General features: G+C 40.6%; 1 protein-coding gene across 3 annotated transcripts in view; it reads left to right on the forward strand.

The window, feature by feature from the left end:
* COLEC11 (collectin subfamily member 11) overlaps window positions 1-24287 on the forward strand; it is a 46883-nt gene that overhangs the window by 8943 nt on the left and 13653 nt on the right. For all 3 annotated transcript variants that reach the window (XM_021551224.3, XM_021551223.2, XM_021551225.2), the window contains exons 2-3: window positions 16753-16908; window positions 22506-22577. In XM_021551224.3, coding sequence (XP_021406899.1) covers window positions 16779-16908; window positions 22506-22577 — 202 coding nt within the window. In that variant the 5' untranslated portion in view covers window positions 16753-16778. The remainder of the gene's footprint in view (window positions 1-16752; window positions 16909-22505; window positions 22578-24287) is intronic.

The following is a 24287-nucleotide window of genomic DNA, read 5'->3' on the forward strand; positions in this document are numbered from 1 at the left end:
GATTGGAAGTACTCTGAATTTCTGTATTGGTGTAAAACCAATACGCTTTGATTCTTGGGTATTGAAATATTTTTTAAATGTTGCAAATATAAAAACTGCTGCCTGATGTTTTCCTCTCTGTAGCTGAGATCTTTGTATTTCATATCTATGTGATTGTTTACCTGGTTATGAATATTTAAGGTATTATAGTAATCAGAAAATATAAAAAAACCCACTGATTTAAAGGTGGCACAATGATACTATCCCTAAAATTTTAGTATGTTACTGATGCAGCATAAATAAGGTGTGCCAGTGTTGTAGGCAAGAAATAAGACTTCCAAGTTAAATATTCCTTTTAAAAATGTTTGGACTGTCTTTCATAAAATTCTTAGATGTATCTGTTAAAATTAAATTTTTGTTTTAGTTAATACATGAAAGATAATGGGTAAGTTAAATTCATAGTAAAAATAAAACATGGCATAGTCCTACAGTCAACAGAGAATTGATCTGTGGAAGCAGCAGAAATCTGTGCAATTTCTAATTGTATGCTATATTCAAGGCTATTTTTTTCTGATTATTTTGAGTGATTTTTCACTGTTTCTAAAGCTCTTTTTAGTAATCTCTAGGGCTGTCCAAAAATTTTTGAACCAGAATCCTTTTGAAGTAGGAAGACTTTTGGCAGAGTAGCTTTTTAAAGAAAAGTGTCAGTTTTCTGGGATAGTTCAGTTCTTTTGTCAAATTATTTTGGCTGAAAACCAGGAGAGTTTAGCCAAAAATATTCTCATGGCGTCTCTTGGGAAGTGTAGTTTGTGCTTTGCACTGCATTTCACTACTGGCTGAACTTCGCAGCTGAACCACACTTCCCGTAAGGCTGTGTGGTCAGGGTCTTGCTATTTTAATTTCTCTTGATTAAAAGAGTGATAGGATGTATTTTGGAAAAGTTAGTCTTGTGAAAGAGGCACAGACTGGGCTCATAAGGCATCAGCTGGTTGATAAGTAGTTGGCAGCTTCTTAAAATTTGAGTGTTTCCTTCTGGTTTGCACGAGCCACAGGCCATCCTGGATTTCAGCCATGAGAGTAGGACCCTTACAGAGAGTGTCAGCAGAAGGTTTAAAGCCTTTTGTTGGTTTTGGCCATGCAAACACCTGTACAAGGGACAGAATATTTAACATTTCTAAGGCTTTGTTAATACTTCTGCCAACTTTTGTGCTGAAAATGTTCCATTTTATATATTTGGAACTGAAAAATGCAATGGAGTATTACTGGATGTTAAGATTTTTTAAGAACTCTTAAGTCAAGAGGAAAACAACCTACTAGAAGCCTGATGCTTTAAAAAGAGGTGCTTTTGAAAATACAGCAGGGTGTCATCTCATCCATCTAAGTGGCTCTTCATAAAAATGTAGTCCTGGGTCATTTGCCTATAGTTGTAGAACATACTTGTAGTCAAGAAAAGAACAGAAGTTGGTCTGCTTGAGCACTTCACCAGTGCACCAATCTCTTAATTTTTCCATAGAATCCAAGGATCCTCATCTTCTGGGACTATTTGGATGCTGCCCCCTCAGAACTTTATCAGAAGATTGGTTAGGAGGTCCATAGGGTGTCCTGGAGGCCAGGACAGAGCACTATGACAAATGGTGGGGATTTATAGGGTTTACATTAGTTTTCTTCTGCACTGAATCATAGAATGGTTTGGGTTGGAAGGGACTTTTGAAGATTTAGTCCAACAGCACGTGAATGAAACATAGACATGAATAAATAGTTTCACAGTGCTGCAAGCTGGATGTCAGACTCCAAAGCAAGAACTGGCTATGCTTATGTGCAGTATGGAGTGAGTGGAGGAGAGCTAAGGGCTGAAGAAAGTGACTCAGCACAGTCAGACAAGTGTGTGATGGCCAAAATAGCCATCCAAAAATTGCTTCTGAGAGGTGTTCCATAATTCTCTATTCTGGATGTGGAAGGGGATCAATTCACCATCTTTAGTTCCAAATGCTGCAGGAACTAGAGTTCTGGAAGGTGGAAGCTTTCCTTGAATTTGTGTGCTGGGTTGTTCTTCAAGCATGGAGATTTTGAAAAATGGCTCTGAGAAAAACATTTTTTACAGTTCTCTTTGAGGACTAGACTGCTGCTACCCAGCTGTCACATAACCTGCTGTCTGGGGCCACTTACCTGGGAAGTAGGAGGTCTAAATGCAGCTCATTGCTCTGCTCCAAACCTCCACCTCCCATCTGCTGGAAAGGTGCCCTTGTAACTAACCAACATAGTAATTTGGTATGCTTGGAGGAGACTGAATGATTTTGGATGCATTTCCTTGATGGAAATGTGCTAGGTGGGAGAAGAGTGTCTTGTTATTCTCCTCAGGTAAGAAGTTGACCATCTCTGGTCTGTGCAGTAAGAAAAGCTTAGACACCCAAGTTTTTTCCACAAAACCACAGGAACCTCCTACCTCTTAAGGTGGCTGGATTGTGAGGAGATGGATTTGGATGCTTTGTTTAAATCTGGGATGAGGCCACAGAGAGAGATTGAGGTAGTGCTGCCAGTGTTGAACTTAAGCAGCTCTCACTTGGAGGTTTAGGGGTGAAAAATGGGAGAAAAGGATGGAGAATGGAAAGTGCTTCAGCTTTGGTTGTTTTTTGAATAGGGGCTTTGGAGAATGAAGCTGTATCCATAGATGTGCTTAAGTTCCTGCTGCCCATCTTTGGTCTTAGGTATGGTTCTCTCTGTGATTATTTTATTTTTGTCCTGTTTGCTAGTTGTAGAATAAGCATAAATAATAATAATAATAACAACCTTCAGATAGCACTCTAAGATTTTCTGTTTGAGTGATTTTCAGGCTTAGTTATGGACCACTCCAAAATATGCTGTGATGGTGCTGATGATTTTAGCAAATACTGAAACTTGCTGACAGTAGGTATGCATTTATTAATCTTTAATGGACTCTTTAGAAATGGTCTATGGGCCTCCAAGAGACCATGGATGAGATGTTGAATGCCAGGGTCAGTCTGCTCTTTGGAAGGACAAAATTATAAAAGTGATTGTATAATTTTAATTTTACTTATTTATAGAACTTTTTATTGTCATTAGAGAAAGTTTTTTAAGAGATCTAATTTTTGGGAATTAAAACAAAGAGCTTTAAAAATTTTGATAAGAAAGAACCAGCACTGTTAGATGGCACAGTAATAATAGCCAATGAATTAAAAACATCAGACAAGAATCTAATTAAGGCCTAGCACAGGAAACAGGGGGAAAAAAAGCCTTATTAAATAGGAAAAGAAAAATGTGTATCAATGGGCTTTGTCAGAATGGTGTTAATAAGAAAACAGGTCTCTGATGGCTCACTGAAGTGGAGTTATGTTCAAGAAATGTTAAGGAGACAGATGCTGAGAACATGTGGAAGAGCAAGAGAAGGACTGATGGTGCATGCTGAGGAGATTCCAGAGTGCTGGATCTGCCAGCAGCACCTACAGATGCACCTGCAGTATTTCTCTCTAGCTGTGCAATGACCTTGCACATTAAAGCTAATGTAGAGATGAAATGAGATGATGTAGTGATAGCCATACTATGAGCTGCAGCTGAAAAAAAAAAAACAAAACTCTTTATTGGAGGTTATCTTCCTTTGCTGTTTAGCATCTTCATTAATTGGATTTGTTCAGCCAGAAGAGGTTTTGGGGTGACCTAATTGCAGCCTTCCAGTACCTGAAGGGAACTTACAGGAAAGATGGAAAGGGACTTTTTACAAAGGCCTGTTGTGACAGGACAGGGGGAAAGGGCTTCAAACTTTAGATAGTAGAAAAAGATTCTTTACTGTGAGGCTGTGGAACTGGCTGCCCAGAGAAGTTGTGGATACCCCATCCCTGGAAGTGTTCAAGGCCAGGTTGGAGCTCTGAGCAACCTGGTCTAGTGGAGGGTCCCTGCCCATGGCAAAGAGGTTGGAACCAGATGATCTTTAAGCTCCCTTCCGACCCAGGCCATGATACGATATATAATATATATGATATGTCAGAATTGCCTTTTATGCAATTGTGTAATGTCAAAAACTCTCTATTGTCATTCTCTACTTTTATGACTGTTGTACAAAACCTATAGGGGTGCTTGGTGGGCAACTGGCCTCCAGCCATGGTCAACCCACCACGTCTGACAGACTGTCCCTAAGCAACTCCATATTTAAACATGCGTTTGCCTAGTTATGCTTAATGTACAAGTGATTGCATTCACACTGTTCCTTGATTTTAGGGAAGATTACATTAAACATTGCAGCTACAGTGGCTGAGAACATGGCCTTTCTGTAATGTATAGAACTGATGCCTCTATATCTTTTTGACAGCACTGAATAACTGTGGCAAGTCTTGTTTTTTTTTAATTGTTCCTTTTCTTAAGTCACCTGGCTGATGTTGGGATTTCAGGTCAGTGTACTCTTTAACACCTCTGAAGCCTTTTATTTTACTGGTAACTGCACAATCAAAACAGTAGCATTAGTTTTTGCTCCTATAAGAACCCTATAAATTCTGAGCAGACAAACGTGGAGGTTCAAATGATCACTGCTTAGCTGTTCTGCAGCTTCTTAATTGGTGCACGGCTGCCCTCTGGTCATGTTCTAGCTGTGTGAAAGATACATCTGGTGCTATTGTTAGAGAATTTGCTGAGTACCAAAGCAGTGGAAATGCCAGTAGTTATCACTTATTTAACATAGCTTGTTATATTATTCCCTAGAAATGTACATTATTAAAATATAGAAATCTCTCAGGGCAGTTGGTTAGATGGAAAGACTTCAATGAAAAAATTTCTAAGGGGATTTTCATCCTCAATCTTTTGGTAGCAGAAGCATCATGGTATACAGTTAAGGCAAGTAACACCTTCTTTATATTAATTCAGATAAACACCCTTGCTTGCAAATTGTGTTCTTCACATTCTGTTTACTTCTGAATTAATACTTCAGATTTACAAAATGAGATGAGATTGTCAAAAGCATCTCAAACTGCATGCAATCCCTTGTACTCCTCAAATTTTAAAATATTTAATATATTTAAAAATATTTGTCAAAGAGTGCATTGTACATGGTAAAGTATTTTGAGTGCATGTGTTGTGGCATGTGTAAGAGCTGCTCTGGGAGGTTTTGCCACTGAAAGCTATTTCTGCTGGGTTCCTTCAGGCAATAGCTTTTACATTGGATCATGACAATTGCCAATGATATAGACTGATTAGTGAAAGTCTGCTGTAGCATACTAGTGTAAGAATACTTTGACTTCTAAGAAGTTAATGTCTGGGATTGAGTGCCTTTGTGTGTGCTTCAACTAAGTCACATCAGATGCATAGAAACCTGTTTATTTTCCCATGGCATTTTGCTTCTACAAGAATTTCTATGTACCAACCATATATTTTCTATTAATGTGGACAGCTATTTTTATAGTTCCCCTTTCTTTTGCCTTGTTTCCCTTATCTGTGTTTGGAAAGGTGTGTCAGAGCTCTAAGAATAAAGGGACATTGGGTAGTACTGTTGCTATCAAGATCACCAGTCACTTGTCCAGTGAACACATTATAGAATCATAGAATGGCCTGAATTGGAAGGGACCTTTACAATCATCTGGTTCCAACCCCCCTGCCACGGACAGGGACATTTTCCACTCGACCAGGTTGCTCAAAGCCTCATCCAATCTGGCCTTGAACACTTCCAAGGATGGAGCATCCACAACTTCCCTGGGCAGCCTTGTTCCAGTGCCTCACCACTCTCACAGTAAGGAATATCTTTCCAGTATCTAATCTAAAGCTACTTTCAATTTGAACCCATTCACTGTAGTCCTGTCACTACATGCTCTTGTCTTTCCACATCTTTCTTTTAGACTCCCTTTAGGTACTGGAAGGCTGCAATTAACTGACTACAGGAATCTCAAATATCTCAGCCTTTCCTTGTAGGAAAAGTACTCCATTCCTCTGATCATCTTTGTGGCCTCCTCTGGCCTTGCTCCAACAGCTCCATGTCCTTCCTGTGCTGGGGACCCCAGGGCTGGATGCAGCACTGCAGGTGGGGTCTCAGCAGAGCAGAGCAGAGGGGCAGAATCCCCTCCCCACGCTGCCCCTGGTGCAGCCCAGGGCACGTTTGGCTCTCCAGGCTGCGAGGGCACATGGCTGGGTCATGTCCAGCCTTCACCCACAGCACCCCCAAGTCCTTCTCAGCAGGGCTGCTCTGGATCTGTTCACCCCAGCCTGGGCTGATACTGGGGCTGCTCCAACCCAGGTGCAGCACCTTGCAGTTGGTCTAGTTAAAGCTCATGAGATCCCCACGGGCCACTTCTCCAGCTTGTCCAGGTCCCTCTGGATGGCATCCTGTTCTTCAGGAGTGTCACTGCACCACAGCTTGGTGTCATCTACAAATTTGCTGAGCGTGCACTCCATCTCTTCATCCATTATGTTACTAATTATGATATTAATTACATTGGTTCCCATACAGACCCCTGAGGGACATGACATCACTGATGTCCATCAGGACACTGAGCTGTTGACCACCATTCTCAAGATGTGATTGTCCAACCATTTTCTTGTCCATGTAACACTCCACCCATCAAATCCATATCTCTCCAATTTAGGGAGAAGGTGTTGTGGAGCACCATATCAAAGACGTTATGAAAGACAAGATAAATGATATCTGTAGCCCATCCCTTGTCCACTGATGTAGTCATGTGTAGAATCACATAGGATCACATGTAGAGTGTTAGTTGGTCTCTCAGCCTGAAAGTAAAAATAATCTTTTGTTGAAATAGCATTGACACTGCCCCAGTTCAAATGCAAGATTTTGATCATGAATGCTTATGTACCACAGAGATATTGAGGATATCACTGCAAGAAATATGTCCTTGTCATTTGAGGATAACACTCTTGGATCCTTTCCATAACTCTTGGTGGCTTGCATGCTATTACAAAATGCCTGATGTTGTTGTGTTTCCTATGTTCCGTTTCTTTTGCTTGTTATTATTTTCCATTGCAGCCTAGTATTTTGCCATATCTTTCCTGCCTTTAAAATGGTCCCACTCTCATTATGTGCTGTGTTGTTTTTTGGTTTTGAGTGGGTTTTTTTTTGTGAGTTTTCTTGTAGGTTCTTTGTTTTGTTTTGTTATTGTTTGTGCGTGTGTGTGTGTGTGTGTGGTTTTTTGTTTGTTTCTGTTTGTTCTGTTTAGGGTTGGTTTTGTGGTTTTGTTGTTTGTTTATTTGTTTGGTTTTCTGGTAATTTAGTCCCTTGAATTCTTTCACTTATGTATCTTCCTGTTTTCTGCATGCTGCTGGCATGCAGTGGCACAGTTTTGTAACACACTGAAGGCCATCTCAGCTACTGCCAAGGGCATTCCTTTCCTTGACTGGCATCATTTTACACAGGAATTATGGCCATTTTATCCTTGCCATGAACCAAGGAACTAAATCAACTGAAAAACAACATTACAAGCAGAGGAATATCCTACTGCTGAAATAGCAGCTTGTGCTAGCTGGGATCAGCTGGCCATTGGTGACAGTACAGAGAAGGGGAGGCTCATGTGCAGCAGGAAGCCAGGTTGCTGTTAACCCTCCTGTAGACTGACAGAACAGTTAAATCCCTCCCCAAGGGTCTGTTTAAAAATAACCTCTGCTAGCTTAAGGTCTGGACCTAAGCAGAGCTGTCCTGATAAACAGGCATCTGTTAGTGGCAGCTGTGCTCTGTCTTGTGGTTTGCTTTTTGAGGTGTCATACTTGAAGCATTGGGAAGAAATGGTTCAGCAGTTCAAGTGGCTTCCCTTTATTATTAGAACCTCCTTTTAATTGTAGTTGTCACTTACCTAATGTGTGAGAAAAGGATGTCAAAAGCTGTTTCAGGTCTTTCTTGTTTGTTCTCCTCAGTGAGGAGAAGGATATTGTGACAACAAAAGCAAACCTTTTTCCTGTCCCCTTGCCCTCTGTCCTTTCTCTGCTACTCTCCCCTGGTCAGACCTCTAATTTTTCCCTTTTGCTCTATATCTGCTAGTAGTCTATATCCTATGACTTGTTGCTTGTTTTTATTCTTCCTTTAATCTCATAAACTGCTTTTCTTAGATTTTGTCTTTCCTGATCTGTCCCTGTGTTTTTACATGATCAATTGTGGGACATAAAAACAGAAGTCAGAAAACTCACATTACCCAGTTTTAGTCTAGTGTCCTGCCACTAGGCTTGAGCTTCATCATCAGGCTGCTTCTCTGCTTCCTTTCATCCTTTAATGTAGCATGCCTGAGTGTAGTCTAATTTCACCTGCTGTGTCCATCTAATGTGAGCAATTACTCTCTTGGGGAGCTGGAGCTGTGTGTTTCAATCCCTTTAAGCTGAGGATCTTCCATAGTTGTTACTTCACACCTTTTGGATCAATACTTGAATGGCATTTCTGTTGTGCAAAAGGCAGATGCCACTGCTGGCATGGCTGGGATGATAGGATGGGGCCTTGAAAGACTTTTCTGCCTCTTCTCTACACCTCCCAGAATGGAGCTGCAGGACTGGGACAACCCCCTCCCAGGGTGAGTTTGCCTTTTCAGCCTGTCCAGTCTCCTCAAGAAGGCAATGGTCAGGCCCACCTAGGAAACTTCCAAACACCTTAAGAGTGAGAACGTGTTGCAAAGTGTAAGTTGAGTGGGCATAATATTGCACAGATGCCCCAGCTTCTGCAGCTAGTCCTAAGCCTCTGTAGATGGGAAGGGCTGAAAAGCAATGCCTTAAAGCTTCGTAAGTAAAATTACAAATGCATATGTCCATATTATGCATTTATTCATGTACAGAAATGTTCCCTGCAGCATTCTCCACATCATTCACTGATTCTTAGTGAATCCTTGGTTTTTTATTTCCTACAGATTGCTGTGTGGGGATAGTATGAATTTCTCATGTAAATGCTTTATAGGAGTGGGAATGAACTGAGACATTTTAGACCCCTGCTTTAGAAGAACTGATAGTTAAATTAGTATCCTGTACACTAATTTGTTTGTTTGTTTGTTTGTGGTTGAGAATACAAAAAATTTGATCTGACATATAACAATGATGGCACCCAAAATCACAAATTATTTTTGTACAATATAGCTGAAGGTGGAAGAGATCTTGTAATCTAGTAGAGACTTTGATTGAAACATTGCATGAGAAATTCTGTTTAGTATTTCTAGTTGTCTCTGACCACCAAGTTACATAAAGACAAAAATGTACTTGAGTGTTATTTTCTACAAAAAATCCATAGATTGTCTAAAAATCCATGGAGAACTATTGTGAAAGATTTGGCACTCAGGTCCCATCTCCCTCTAGTTAAAAGTTTTGAAAACTTGCCCATTCCGGCACTACTTCATCTCACTCTTGTGGAAGCCTTGTTTTTACACTTCCAGTAGAGATGACAGTAAGTTAATACTAACATGAACTCACTGACTTCAGCAGAGCAACATCAGGATGAAACTTGTCCCAGTTTTTAAAAACATTCTTTTTGAAAAATGAGACTACTATACCTACATCTGATAAGGGCATTTACATTGACAAACTAATCATACCTTACACCTCACAAACATCGTCTGAGGAAATGGCTCTATTGTGCCAGTATTAAGTGTACTTTGGGGAGTAACCAAGGACTTACTATCAGTTTGCTTTTTAGGTAATGCTAGCTTCCCATCAGCTTAGACTCACTCTTTTGTCCTCTACAGCAGACCTCGCTGTTCTTCAGTGTTATCAGGAGCTGAAATGTGTTATGTCTCTGCTTTATGCTACTCCATGCTCCATAGATTTCACAGCAACTTGGTAACCACGGCAGTTATGGTCCTCATTCTTGCAATTCTACACTATTAATATTTAGGGATTTTTTCAGTCTTTCAAGTCCATTGCTTTAACCTTTAAATCAACATGTAGGATTTAACTTGAGAGCATTGCAATGTTATGATAATCATCACCCAACGTTTAAGCAGCTTTGTAATTGATTCTGATTTTTATAGTCTAGCTAAATGGCAAACGTTTGATTACCCAAGGTAATGTGCAAGGGAACTGAGAGGACAAATGAGAAAATGCTTAGATAAAGTAAAAGCATAGCTGCACAAAACATCTGCAGGTTAGAAAGATTAATAAGGGTGTAATGGAGAAAGATGAAGTCAGTGACACAGGTTTCATCTCCAGTGTGAAAGGCTTCTTCCCCAGGGAATCATCCACATCCCTTGGGCCAAGGGGTGAAACGCAGCTTGTGTCAACAATGCTGGAGGCTTGTCCCTTCTGCTTCTCCTCACTTCCCCCAGAAACCTGTCCCTGGCCAGAGGTTGGCACTGCTGGTAGCCCTGTGACTTAATTTTTGTTTGTTTGTTTGTTTGTTTTTATCTGTTCAAGATGTTTGAAATAGCATGGGGACAGTGTCACAGCCTACTATTTTTTTGTTTTGTTTTGTTTTTCCTGGGCATGTGTTGTATCTCCTAGAATCCAGCTTAAGGCCTGCAGTTGGCTTAAAGATACATGAGCTTCCAGAGGGTTCTACAGGGGAGGTGTTGAGATGTGAATGACAAGGACTTGAAAAGTCAGGTAGTGAAACCTGTTGAAAGCTATTGCTGTGTCTGTAGTGCTGACTCAAACCAGCTTGGGAAAGTCACTCACCAAATGTGGCTGTGGCTCTGCAGATTTGTGTGTCTGTAGCAGAAGCATACTCAATTCAGAATATAGATAATTCAGCTCAGATACCTGAGAATTTAGTATAATTTTTAAAAAAACAACAAAAAGAAAAATCATAGCATGAAATCTACTCAATGAAATAAAACCATCTCGAAGATGAGTCCTATAGGGTTATACAGAGGATTGCAGTTACTCTGTAGCTATTGGCTGGCCAAGCATTAATGCCAACAAGCATCACTTGTCTGCTGCATTTATCATCCATTTAGTTTCAGCTTGGCAGATCATCTGTGTTATTTCTTCTAAGTCCAAAATAATGGCATAGAAGTAGCCACTGGCACTTTTGGAGCCACTGGTAGATACAGGGACTTCATGCATGAGGCATTAGCTGGCTCAAGTGATCTCCAAGCTTTCCATCCCCCAGAGCTAGGGGGAAGTGTGGGAACTCAGTGAGTGCCAGCTGGCCTGGCTGGTCCTGCAGCAGCTTTGGGTGAGCCTGTGGGGCCTTTGGGATTCTCCAGTGACCTCTCAAGGACTTTGTAATTTGAAGCTTGGTTTGAGAAACCTCTTCTCTTTTGGTGACTGAGTCAGAATTCCTAAAGCTGAGAGGTCTCAAAAGTTGTTTTGAAATTATTGTGCTGGTTGCATTGATATGTTTTCATTTCTGATGGAAATTGAGGCACTTTATTAAATTTTATTTTTTAAGTAAGTGCTGCCTTTTTCTTCTCCTATTTTTTTTCCAATATTTTCAGCTTTCACTAAATTAATGGCAACTGTTAATAGCCATAAACTTGACTTTTGACCCCTGCAGAGGCAGTGAGAAAATATTAATACTTTTACAGTGCTGAACATGTTTAGGTTTCTCTCAAGCATTGATTTTACCAATGCTGAAGATACTCCAAATACCAGGGCCAAAACAGTGGTTTGAAAAAACAGCTTGGTCCTCCTTTATCTGAGGACCAGTTTCAGTGTAATTTAGTTTTCTTAAAAGATTTTATGCATCTAGGTCTTAAAGGGCTCGAAAGCAGGTCAGAAAGGCAAGAAATTTTCTAGTATTTTAAAGTGAAAGTGTCTGCTGTATCACTTACCTGGAGATCAAACTGATATTTCAATCACAGAAAGAAATTTTAGCTGCAGAAGGTTTCTTTTGAAAGCAGGGAGAGATGAAGAAAGTGATATACAAAGCGCTTTTGTCTTGATTTCTACTATTAATCAAGGATTGCAGTCCCTTTACTGCAACCACAGATTTTAGAGAGTTTTTTAATGTGCAGCCTCCTCAGAGATTCCTTTTGTTAGTAGCTCTTCTCAGACCAAGGTAATTTCCCCAAGTATTCTTATGGATCTGGGTGTTGTTACCTGAATGACATTAAAGCTTTCTCTAGAACAAGTCCATTTCCCCTGTGAGTTGAGTTAATATGTGGTAGGGTGGGGTTGTATCCCCTCTGTCTCTGAGACATGCAAGCACAGCAGCAGACAGCAGGGAATGTGCTGAAGCTTTATTGGAGATTTTGTTTTCCCCAGAAAATCCTTCATATGTGGCTGCTGAGGAGAGCCAAGAAGCAGCCTTGACATTTCTCTGCTGCTCAATGTCTGTCTCATCTCTGAGCTGTGTAAGAGTTTGCAAAGGTGGATTAATATTTAACATACCTGGAGCTTTTGATCTTTTAGCTGAAGCTGGATACATCTAAATCCTCATGAAATACAGACAGATGAACCACTGTAATTTCAATTTCTCCTTCCACATCAGGCCATTTCATTCTACTCTCCAATTTGTCCATCAGGAATTCTTATCAGTCTGCCAGGTGCTCATACTGAAACTGCCTAATTTCTAGGCTTTCAGCTGGGTATCTGAACCACTCAGCTTGAAAGCCTCTTTGTCTGATCTTCTGAATCCTGAAGTGCTCCCACTATATAAAAGAAGGTGGGATATCCTGCCTAGGATGTCCTGCAAGCTGGTGATCAGGTGCTTTCCTGGGGTGTAGGTGGTCCTGCAGGCTAATGCAGGTAGGACCCACATCCTCTTGTTCAGCCTGCAAACCCTGTCCCAGGGGTGGATGCTGCTGAGGGTGACTGAAAGGGACTTCCAGGCACATCCTCCTGGCTGGCTGAGGCAACCACAGCCTTCCTCCATGAGGGACTGCTGGTCCCTCACTTGGCATTGCAAATCATGTTCCTGCCAGGGACCCCTTCATTTTGCAGTCAACCAGCATTGACTATTTAAATGCCAAGAGTGACCTTAGAAACCTTTGAGGAAAAGCACCCTTTTCCTCAACCTTTCTTATTGACTAGCTTTTTTTGCTCCCTCTTGTTTGATGACTGCTGTGAATCAGAGACAGGAAAAAGAGGCAGGACTGTCCACGGTGGACAAATTCCTTGTACCCTGGGGTTAGGAATCTCCTTCTGGGGAGATGTAGCCAGATTTGAGCTTAATGTTTCTGAAGTAATTTTAGTATGCACATGAGAATATTTTGGAGAAAAGTGTTCTCACAGAGATTGATACTTAAAAACTATCTCAAGACTGTGGTCAAATAGTTTGCATAAACTTAGAAAATAGCTGTAAAGTAGCTGGTGACTTGACCTGGTTTCTAGTATTTGTGGCTGGCCCTGTGCACAGGCAAGGGAGGCTGTAGCCCAGAAAAGCAGAGTTCAGCAACACAGCAAATGTTTTCCTGCTGGTTTTGTCTGTCACAGCACTGGGGATCTGGCCTGGTTGCTGCTTCTTCATGGCATCCAAATCACTATTACTTTTCCTTTTCCTCTCCGATTATTGCAGTTCTTTATGTCCACCTTTATCACAGAATCATAGAAAGGCTTCGGTTGGGAGGGACCTTAAAGATTTTCTAATTCCAACTCCACTGCCATGGGTAGGGCATCTTCTACTGGACCAGATTGTGCAGGGTCCTGTGCAATCTGGCCTTCAACACTTCCTGGGATGGGGCATTCTTAACTTTTCTGGGACACCTGTCTACCTAATCTAAATATCTCCTCTTTCAGTTTAAAGCCATTCTTCCTTATCCTATCACTGTCTGTCTATGTAAAAAGCCACTCTCTCTTTTGTAATCCTGCTTTAAATACTGGAAGGCCCCAGTGATGTTTCCCCTGAGATTTCTTTTTTCCATGATGCCTAGAGAGGCTGACTTAGATCAGAGACTAGACAGAGTTAAAGGAATAAACTTTGTAGGTAGCTGAAATTAGGTATTTGAAAGTAGGTAGTTATTAAAAGGCTTTTAAAGGATATACCTTGGGTAATATAAGAGCCTGGCTGGGGTTCTGCTCAAGATGGAAAACTGGTTATGAATTTTTAGACCTTTATAAGTTTTTGTTTATTTATATATTGGGGTTAATTGTCTAATTGCAGTTTTTGAAGGTAATGAAGTTCTACTCTCTTGGTTTGCTCTCTTTAATTTGCTGTTGTTTATGCTTTTTGGGTCTGAGGTTGCAATGGTTGTCTTTGGTCCTTAATCTGGAAAAGGATTATTTTGTCTAGCTACCTTGTGAAGTGAATTTACTAGCACTTACTATGAAGTTCAGAGTCACACACTAAGGCAGTACAGAGCCTGAAAAATATGAAAGCTAAAACCTAAGACATCATCCAGGCTGAACAGCTGCAACTCTCTCATCTGCTTTTGTAGGAGAGGTTGTCATCTTTGTGTCCCTCCTCTGGACACATTCTAACAGATCAATGCATGGCTTTATGATGTACCTTCTCTTCTAGATCCTGTTCCTCATCCTTGAGTGGCAAAAGTCAGTTTTGACTTGTACTCTTGAGAAACCTCAAGTGATAATTGCTGCAATTGTGACTAAACTTATCATGGCCTAAATATTTGAGCAGCAGTCCCACCATCTCCTAAGTATTCTTTCTGGTTGGCAAAGTTTGTCTGTGAAGTAGCTTATGCCTGACCCATTATAGGACTGCATGGCAGGTTGTGGAAATCCTCAGATAGTCCCTGTTCCTCCCTTGCCCCATGGGAAAATTGCCCAGCATTACCTTTTCCCTAGAGTTTCCTGCCCTACTGTAGCCCATCAGATTATGACTGCATTGAGGTCTCTTGACCCAAGAGCTCTTCCCAACTCAAAGCATAGATACCATCTTTCAAGGTGTGGTCCTCCAGCTGCAGGTCTCTCTCCTTTGGAAAGAAACCTGGGGAAAAGATTTGGATCAAAAGGAACTCATAGCACATACAAGTCTTTGCACCAGAGCTGGATGATCAGTAAGAACACAGGAGTGTATTGTGGCATCCCCCGTCCCTCAGTGTGGATGTAGCAACAGATGGTGAAGCAAGGGGGTTGTGAGGCAGAGAAACCTGGCCTGTAACTCCTGCAATGCCCTCTACACATGAGGAAGGAGACAAAGTCTGCTCCCATCAGATTCCCTGGCTATGGTCTCCTAGGGGATAATGGAAGCACAAACTGGACAGTAATTCAGAGGGACAATTTATTCCCCCAAATCCAAAATCATCTACTTGGCCTTGCTGCTAAGACATCTGTTATGCCAGTTAATACCTTCAGGCCATCTCAAAAATAACAGTTCTGCTCTCCTAGATCCCCAATATGTTGAGGCATACAGACCCATATACTGGTCCCACACCTGTGCCTAATCCTTTTGAAGGGTTTCAGGGAGTGGAAATTAATATAGCCCAAACTTCTTGCTCTAGATGTAAAATTCATATGCCCTTATGGTGGCTATAAAAGGTGATAAAAAACTGTTATGACTTTCAGCTTATTTGTGTACTACTGAGCGCTGATTAAGGACAGCCTAGAAAAACATATCAGAAATACATAAATAACACTTTTTTCAAAGTATTTTTACAGGCCTCCTAAATACTGTTTTTTTTTTACAGTCCTTTCACACAAACTCTATTTCTGTTTGGTTGTTTTCTGGGACATCTCTTCACAGTGTAATTTCAGGCAAGCCATTTCACTTGTCAGCTTAGACTAGACTAAGTTTCAAAGGTGATTCTCTTCAGGAGTTATTGAAGACTCTGATTCAGCTTTATTGAATGATACAGTGAAATATTACCTGCCTTCCACCCTCAATGACTTATATGAGGGTTACTGTATCAGACAATTTGCCTGGGCACAATTCCAGTGCTCAGGTAGATGCAAAGTGAATTTTCAGGCCTTTGAGTTGGTGTCATCTGTTACTGAATTGCCTTTTTAGAGCAGTATCCACTCTAAGTGGGAACTTAGTACTTACAATTTTCAGGGCAAGGCCAGGTGGCCAAGAAGGCCAATGATGTTCTGCCCTTTATCAGCAACAGTGTGGCCAGCAGGACCAGGGCAGTGATTTTCTCCTGTACTTGGCACTGGTGAGTTTACACCTCAAATCCTGTTTTCAGTTCTGGGCCCCTCACTGCAAGAAGGACATGGAGGTGCTGGAGTATGTCCAGAGATGGGCAACAGAACTGGTGAAGGGTCTGGAGCAAAAGTCCTGTGAGGAGTGGGGTTTAGCCTGGAGAAAAGGAGGTGCAGGGGAGACCGTATTGCTCTTTACAATTGCTTGAGAGGAGGTTGTAACCAGGGTGGAGATGGTCTTTTTTCCCAGGTTACAAGAAAAAGACAAGAGGAAATGGCCTCAAGTTGTGCAAGAGGGAATTTACATCGTATATTAGGAAAAAATTACTTCACAGAAAGGGTTGTCAAACACTGGAACAGGCTGCCCAGGGAAGTGATTGAGTCACCGTCCCGGGACATATTTCAGAGACATGTAGATGTGGTACTTGGGGACATTGCTTAGTGGCAGACTTGGCAATCCTGGGTAAATGGTTTGCTGATGATCTTAGAGGTCTTTTCTATCCTAAGGAATTCTGTGATTCTAAGCCTATATGCTGCATTATCTCCTTTCACCTTTCCAGATAGCTGACTCCAATGAGAAATCATGAACACAGAACTGCCTATTATTAGCATTGTTTAATCTCTTTCTTTTTAATTCAGTTTCTCCTGGGCTTTATCCCATCAAGTCTAACAGCAAAAAAACCTGCTAAATCTGCTGCTGCCTGTTTCATGTGTGTCTGAGCAACATATAACCTGCTTGGAGGAGCTGCACATGTGCTTCTCATGCTGTGTGGGTTATGGCACACAAATATATATTGTGTTTGTAGTGGGATGCTGCATGGGTTTAGAAACTGTTGAAAGCCTTTAGAATTCTTACAACTGTTTATTCATTCTTTTGTTTAGGAGTCAGTGACCTGTAAGTGCTCATTATGAAGAGAGATCTGGTTTTCTTGGTGACTCTAATTAGCCTTGCCTTCCTGTCACTGCTAAGATCTGGATATCCTCAACACATTGCAGAGGAGTCCTGCTCTGTTCAGATTCTTGTTCCAGGCCTCAAAGGTAATGTGAAAGCCTACTCCATTATTCAGATATTAAAATTTTTGTTCTAACAGACTCATTTGCATAATTGACAGTTTTAACAGAGACAAAGAAGGTGCTTCTCAGTTGTCGTCTTATTTGCCTCTGTTTATAGCCTCCTTAAAAATTGAGCTTTAATGTCCATAAGGTGAAATTAAATGGTTCAGAGAATGCATGCCAGCTGCCTGGATTTGTTGGTGATCATTAGTACTTGTTGCTCTTATACATTGCCTTGTTGCTCTCTCTGTGTTTTATACTGAGGGGTGGTACACATACCCAAAAACTGTAACATCAGGCCCTACTTTGTACCTGGCAAGGTTTTAATTTCAATTTTGCAATGTAATAGGAATTATTTTGTGTTTTCTTGTATTTTGTTTATCTTCTTTTGATTTTTTAAAAGCTTGAATACCTCTTAGAAGAAAGCAGACATTATTTAGATTTTTGACATTTCTAGAGTTTTTTTGAAAAAGACAATATTTTTACAGAATATGCCCCCAAACTCTTTCCCAAAGAAGGTGTTGTAATAAATAATTTATCTTTTCATAGGAAAAAATATATACCTTGCATAAGAAATCAACTACTGGGAAGAATTAGCACTTTAAAGCAACGACATCCATTATGGTTGTTGAAATCACAGCCCTATTTAGTCAATAACAGTAATTCCCTTTGTGAAGGCTATGACATTTTTGTTGAAATATAACACTTTTGAACATGGGGAGATACTTTTTAACTTTTTTTTTGTCCTTTTTAAGGACAAAAAACCCTATGAAACCCACCAGTTTACCATCAACAATTAAAAAAAAAAGCATTGTGTAAAAACCATACAACAAAACTTTCAGTTTTTCTTGTAATTATGCCTTGTAGTGTCACAAAACCCACCTAACCACAATTGCTGCCATTAATCTTATCTGTACAAATCTGGGCTTTCCTGAGCTGCCTGAGAGTCACAGTATGGACTGCAGTCACTGCGTGTTCTGGTTAACTGATTGGGAAGGGTGAGGCTCAGCTCTGTTCTGCAGCTGTTCACACAGTTAAATTGTGAGCCCAGCTTGGCCACGGGTTTGGCTGGGTGTAAACTGCCCTCTCCAGGCATTGCCCAATTTGTGTGTGCCTGTCCTCTGCTTGAGGCAAGAGAGCTGGGCTACAGGGATGTGGGCTGTGCTTAGCCAATTGGCTTTAAGAATATGTTTATTTCTTATAGTTATTATTGCTTTGTATATTATTATTATTACACATGCAGCTTTGGATGTCTGAACTCAGCCAAAAGCTGTTCTTTACTATTTACTTCAATAAGTGGCTTTTGATCTGAATAATATGTAGATTTTCTACAGATGTTCTAGTTAAAGAGAACAACACTATGTCCAGGCCTTCTGAAGTTTAAATAAGACTTGAGTAGAATTGTTTAATTTGTTTGATATATTTACTGTGTAAAAGGCATAGGATAGTTCTCTTAGTGTGACTTACAGAGGAGAACACAACCAAGTTAATATATGTTGTCCAAACTTGCATGAAAGATCAGTCAAAGGGTCAGATTCCACAGCCCTAAGTTTTGAAAATATTTTTCATATCAAAGAACTTGATGGGATGAGTTTTATGACTTCTTTGCATTGATTTTCTTATTTTTGTAATCAGTCAAAATTAGCATCTGCAATGCATTATTATTATTATTATTATTATTATTATTATTATTATTATTATTATTATTATCATGTGCAGCAAAGGTTTTTAAAGTGTGTAAACTGTGCAGGACTGTTTGGCAGATGACAATTCTGAGCCTGGAAACCAGACAGAGGCCTGAAAACCACTGTGTGTTAATGATTTCACTCAGTTTCATAAGATATAAGCCTTGCAAAATTGAGAGAGATTGATGTACAAATTCAGTAAAGCACAAAATGACCTGATACTGACCTAGTTAATGTGAAATCCCTAAAAAGCTTTCAATGCACCAATTATGCTGTCAGGGGGACTGTCTCAGAGAGGTGGTGATGAGATACTGCTGTCCCCTCCTGGCACAGCACCAACCCATCTCACTGGCCAAGGCTTCCTTTTAACTAAGCACACGTGGCCACTTGCCCACATTTCAGCTGCCATGCAGCAGGATTTACTCACTGCAGCTTTTAGATCTGCACCATCTCCTCCTCCTTCCCTGGGCTGCCAGCAACATCTCCAGCAGTGGAGAAATAGAGTGTCACACTGCTGCTGGGCATGGCTCTGTTGGAATCTGGAAAAAACAGGTACAGGGAAAAAATGCAAGAAATTAGGGAGACCATGGGATGTGTGAATGGCAGATGATAGACACTTAAGAGGTGGTGCAAAGTGTGGGGCCCAAATGGGGTGATGAAGGAGAAAGTCATCAGGGAAAAGTACACAGAAGCAGGGGAGTGTAAAGGAGAAATTTTAGAAGAACAGAAAGAGATAATAGGGAAAAACAAAGGAAAAAGAGCTCAAAAATGAGACTGAGTGGAGAGAATGGAAACTAAATAAATGTAAAATGATACAAAATCAATTAAGATCCCACAGGGTAAAAGAGAAAATCAGAAGGGGCATGAGATGAGAATGGAAGTGGAAATGGATGAGGAAGAAAGCTACTAAAGATACCAAGAATAGTAAAAGCACAAATGAGATTAAAGTTGGCACTTTAGGTCTTAGGGACAGGTTTTGGTGGTTTGTGGGATTTTTTTTTTTTTTTTGGGGGGGGGGGCGGGATTTGTTTTTGTGTGCTTTGTTTGGTTGGTTGGTTTGGGGGTTTTTGTATGTTTGGGGTATTTTTGGTTTGATTTGATTTTTGGTGGAATTTTTGCTTCTTTGTTTTTTGTAGTAATTTTGGTGGGTTTTTTTTAGCAGGGCAGGTTTTGGTGGGTTGGTTATTTTTTTAAGTCAAGAATATAAAGGAGTTAGATGAAAAGTGTCAGGGAAAAACCATGGTTTTGAGAATGCAGATAGCAGACTGAACCATGTTTTAAAAAGCCAGCAATATTAATAATAAGAAAAGTGTGCTGCGTGTGAAAAAGAATGGATGATGAAACCTCACTGCACAGCTCACTCATATTCTTCCTAAAGTCCAGTTTCTTTTGATAGGCACATGAAATTGAAGTTACTACTATTGTGGAGAAAAAAATAGCCCTTCAGAGCTTAAATTCTCAGCTTGTCATCTTGTTTTGTCTCCCTTCTAGAGTCTAAAGCAGGAGTTGTCAATACTCTCAATGACGTTCAATGCATAAAAAAGTTAATGCTACGTTAAAAAACCCAATTTTTTTACACCCACATCAACTCACATGGGGAATATGAGTAATAGAAAGAAGTTATCACCAGACTGGAATGCTTAATAGCTCACATAGTTTGGCAGGGCTAAATTTCTTTTAGGCGTATGGGGCATCTCAGCACTGTGGAGCACTACTAACTGCACCTCACCCTGTCTCAGCTGTGTAGACAAGGCTGCATTGTGCTGGCACAGAAAGTACTGTTTCCTGCAGTGGGGCTGGAGCAAATCTGCAGGAAGGGATGAAGAGGAGATTGAGCAAGAGGTGCAAGTGCTAAGGGACTGTGGCTGGTGGAAGAGGCCACAGCAGACCAGTCAGGTAGGGACCAGAATGCACAGATCCCAACCTACGGCTCTGAAGGGACTTTGTTGTAGATTGAGGGACCGGAGACCAGAAAGGAGGCACGGGGTGTCTTTGTTTCACAAATCAAGAAGTTAAACATTATTGTTTATTGGTGGAAAATTAACTTGTTTGAAAGGTCTTGACAGAAAACTGTTTTGTTGCCCATGACACCTGCACAGGCTTTACTTCCTCAATTTGCACAATGATCAGGGTACAAACAGCAAGAATAGGGACTTACACAAGGCCAAGCTGTGCTGTACCACTGATCAGTCCCTCTTGGCCAAGGTCTTGCTCCTCAAAACAGCTGATAAGAAAAAAATGTCAACTGGTCTGTAGCTGGGCCTGTAATGGAGTAATCTCCTCCTGGAGAAAGTTTTTAAAACACCCACACTAAGGAATGCGGTGTCATCGTATTATAAGAATAAATGCAGGCAAGTGTAATGGCCTGAAGCAAGAGTGATCTATTTTATTGATCCCTAATGCACAGCTTTCACTCTGAAGAACGTGTAAAGCAATAGGCTGTAATAGCCTGCTCTCAGCCTCCAGAGAGCAAGGAAAAGTCATTGTCAGGATTTATCTTTGGGAAGCAAAGAACTCATAACCAGCCCTGAGGGGTGAAAGGCAATCATACAATGCCTATTGGTTGCTTGATAATAAAAATGTGACGTTCCCAAATGTGCCAAATTATAGCCTGTTTCATACTAACAATATTATTCACTGGGGGTTATGTGAAGTTTGTCCTCATTAAGGTCAGAGAATGGCCTATTTTTGCATGTCTGAAGGCAGGGAAGATGGTCTGGAGCAGCCTGAAGAATGAAAATATAACAGATGGAGGGCTGAGTTCTGCTCACAGCCACCTAGGCCTACAATAGAGAGATTGAAAGAGAGCTGGAGGCTGCATATTTGAAGTGTGCCATGGTGTGACATGTTTTTACATGTCATCTCTGTGACTCCTCTCTGAACCACAGCTGCCAGCTATGCCAGAGAGCTGGGCTTGGGGGGTGCGTGATAACCATTGACTTTCCTGTGTGGTGCTCCCCTCAGCTTCCTGGAGAGCAGCTAATGCTCACTCTCATCCATAGAGATACACTGTTGGGATATCATATATGCTGTGCTAGCTCTGGATTTTACATACCAGCACATTATTTTCTGTGGAAGTCATAGAACTTTCTTATCCTTCCTCAAATAAATCCTGTTTTGTCAAGGTGGCTGTATAAATAATTCTTTAACCTTCTGTTTGTCAGAGATTTTAATTTTATGTCAATGGCAGACTTCAGTACTAGTGTGGCTGTAGTGGGCAAAACAAGCTAAGCATCCCCAAATTTTTAATGAAAGGGAGGCAAGCAATTTTTACAGAAAGTGATGTTTAAATATGCTGAATACAATGCTGCACTGCAAGCTATGTACATGTAAATATACTACATAGTGGTTCATACATCAGAGATTAAAAAGCACAGTATATAACTCTGGATACGGAGTAGGGAGTTAATGCTTTCATGCTTAAAAATGATCCTCAAATGATGGATGTAACAGTGTTCTCTTATAGGTCACAAAAATGACATTTTTTTCTTTTAATTTAAGGCCATAGTTAAGCCATTTTTACTTGAGATTTAAAGATGTCCTTAGCAGAGGCTTGGAAAGAGTTTGGTGAACACAGAAGTTTATGTGCTGAGCTGGGGTCTGATTCTGAAGCTTCTACTTGAGTAAATTGTGCTGTTGGCTTTTTGAAGGTCAGTGGTGTAAGTAACATCCACAAAACTAGACCTGTTGTATGAGACCTCAGTAATGTATTGACAGGGTTTTCCAGTGTCTGCATCAACTGAAGAAAAATCTACTTTCTGTCCATCAAGTAAAGCTGTTAAATCAGATCACATCTATTTTTTTCACTGGAGAGAATGGCATTCTTCTCACGGCTGCTAACAGAAAATAATCCTGGTTTAATGGGATTCTTCTTGTTGTTTACTTTTATATCAACAGGGGAGGCTGGAGAAAAGGGGGAGAAAGGTGCTCCAGGTCGTCCTGGCAGAGTTGGACCTCCAGGAGAAAAAGGTAACTTTGATAAAGAAGGTATTTTGAGAGTCATTCCTGAGAAAATACTGCTTTTTCTTGTGAGATGATGAGGATGGGGCTCCTTGATCCCTTAACTGGGTAACTAATTAATCCTTGGCCATTTCTGTTTGCTGCTGTTGTGGTATAACCCCAGCCAACAGCTCAGCCCCACATTACCACTCAGTCACATTCCCTGGTGTGGATGGGGTAGAGAATCAGAAGGGTAAAGTGAGAAAAGCCATGGGTTGAGATAAAGACAGTTTAATAGGGAAAGTAAAGGCCACATGCACACCAGCAAAGTGTAACAAGGAATTAATTCAGTGCTTCCCAAGGGCAGGCAGGTGTTTACCATCCCCAGGAGAGCAGGGTCCCACCACACATAATGTGACTTGGGAAGAAAAACACCATCACTCCAAATGTCCCCTTGTTCCTTCTTCTTCCCCCAGCTTTACAAACTGAGCACAATGCCATAGGTTAGGGAATTTCCCTTGGGTCAGCTGGGGTCAGCTCTCCTGGCTGAGTCCCCTCCCACTTCTTGTGCACTCCCAGCCTCCTCACTGGAGGGGTGGTGACAAGCAGAAAATGCCTTAGTCCTGTGCAAGCACTGTTCAGCAATGATGAATGTTTCTGTGCTATCAACCTTGCTTTGGTCACAAATCCCAAATCATAAATCCCTCAGAGCTACAATGATAAATATTTACTTAATTTAATTTAGCCAAAACCAGTACAACTGTATGCAGTCATTTGTAGACAAAGTATTACCTTCTGGTTAAAAAGATATATTTTGGAAAAAAAAAAAAAAAACAAACAACTTAATTTTTTTTTTTTTTTGTGCGAATTTGAACATTCACAACACTTAATTAAAACCATTGAGGGAAGGCAGTAAGCCATAATAGGCAAAGATGAACATGAATGTTCCCACATTTTTTGGATATGGAGAAATGGTGATAAATTTGTTTGCACTGTAGTTCAAAAATATTTTGAGCTCTTGAGAGGAATGGTGTTCAACAGTATTCAGTTATGCAGCTGAGAGAAAAATAGCATTTCTCTCCTGCAGGAAATTCTGTTTTTTCACATTTGTTTTCCTCCTGAAGCAAGGAGGAAATTTGGCCTTCATAAATTTTCCAGGAGGTTTGTGTTCTGAAAGGTTCAAATCAGCAGGAGTCACATCCTTTGATGTCAATATTGAAATTAAAGATTGACATTCCTATCATTAGAAGGTTAGAGTTAGCTTTTACTGAACTGAGTTTACAATCTTTCTTTCAAAGCAATTTTAGAGATCCTTTATACTTCCTTGTGATGGTGGCATGTTCCAATATTTTGTTCTTTTAGGCACTTATGGAAGTCTGATACTGATTATCCTGGGATCAAAATCCATAGCTAGAGCTCTTCCTCCTACAATACATTGGAAAATTTATAACTTCCATGAGGGGGGTGTGTGTTCAGTCAGTCTATTTCCCTTATGTAGATATGTTTTCAAGGATGTCTGTTAGAAAAAAAAATATTGGAAACTAAAATTTCAGCTCTTGTAAGGCAGTGCAGCCTGAAGTGCAGTATGTCAGAATAATTTAGGTTAAATGATTGTAAAGAGCTCATCTAGTCCAATCTCCTGCTCTTAACAGGGCAGACTTCAATATCACAGCAGGTTTCTCAGAGCATTGTCCAGTAGACTTCTGAAAATCTCCAAGGATGGAGATTTCACATAAATTT

This window comes from Lonchura striata, chromosome 3, assembly GCF_046129695.1.
Source record: "Lonchura striata isolate bLonStr1 chromosome 3, bLonStr1.mat, whole genome shotgun sequence".
NCBI lineage: Eukaryota > Metazoa > Chordata > Aves > Passeriformes > Estrildidae > Lonchura > Lonchura striata.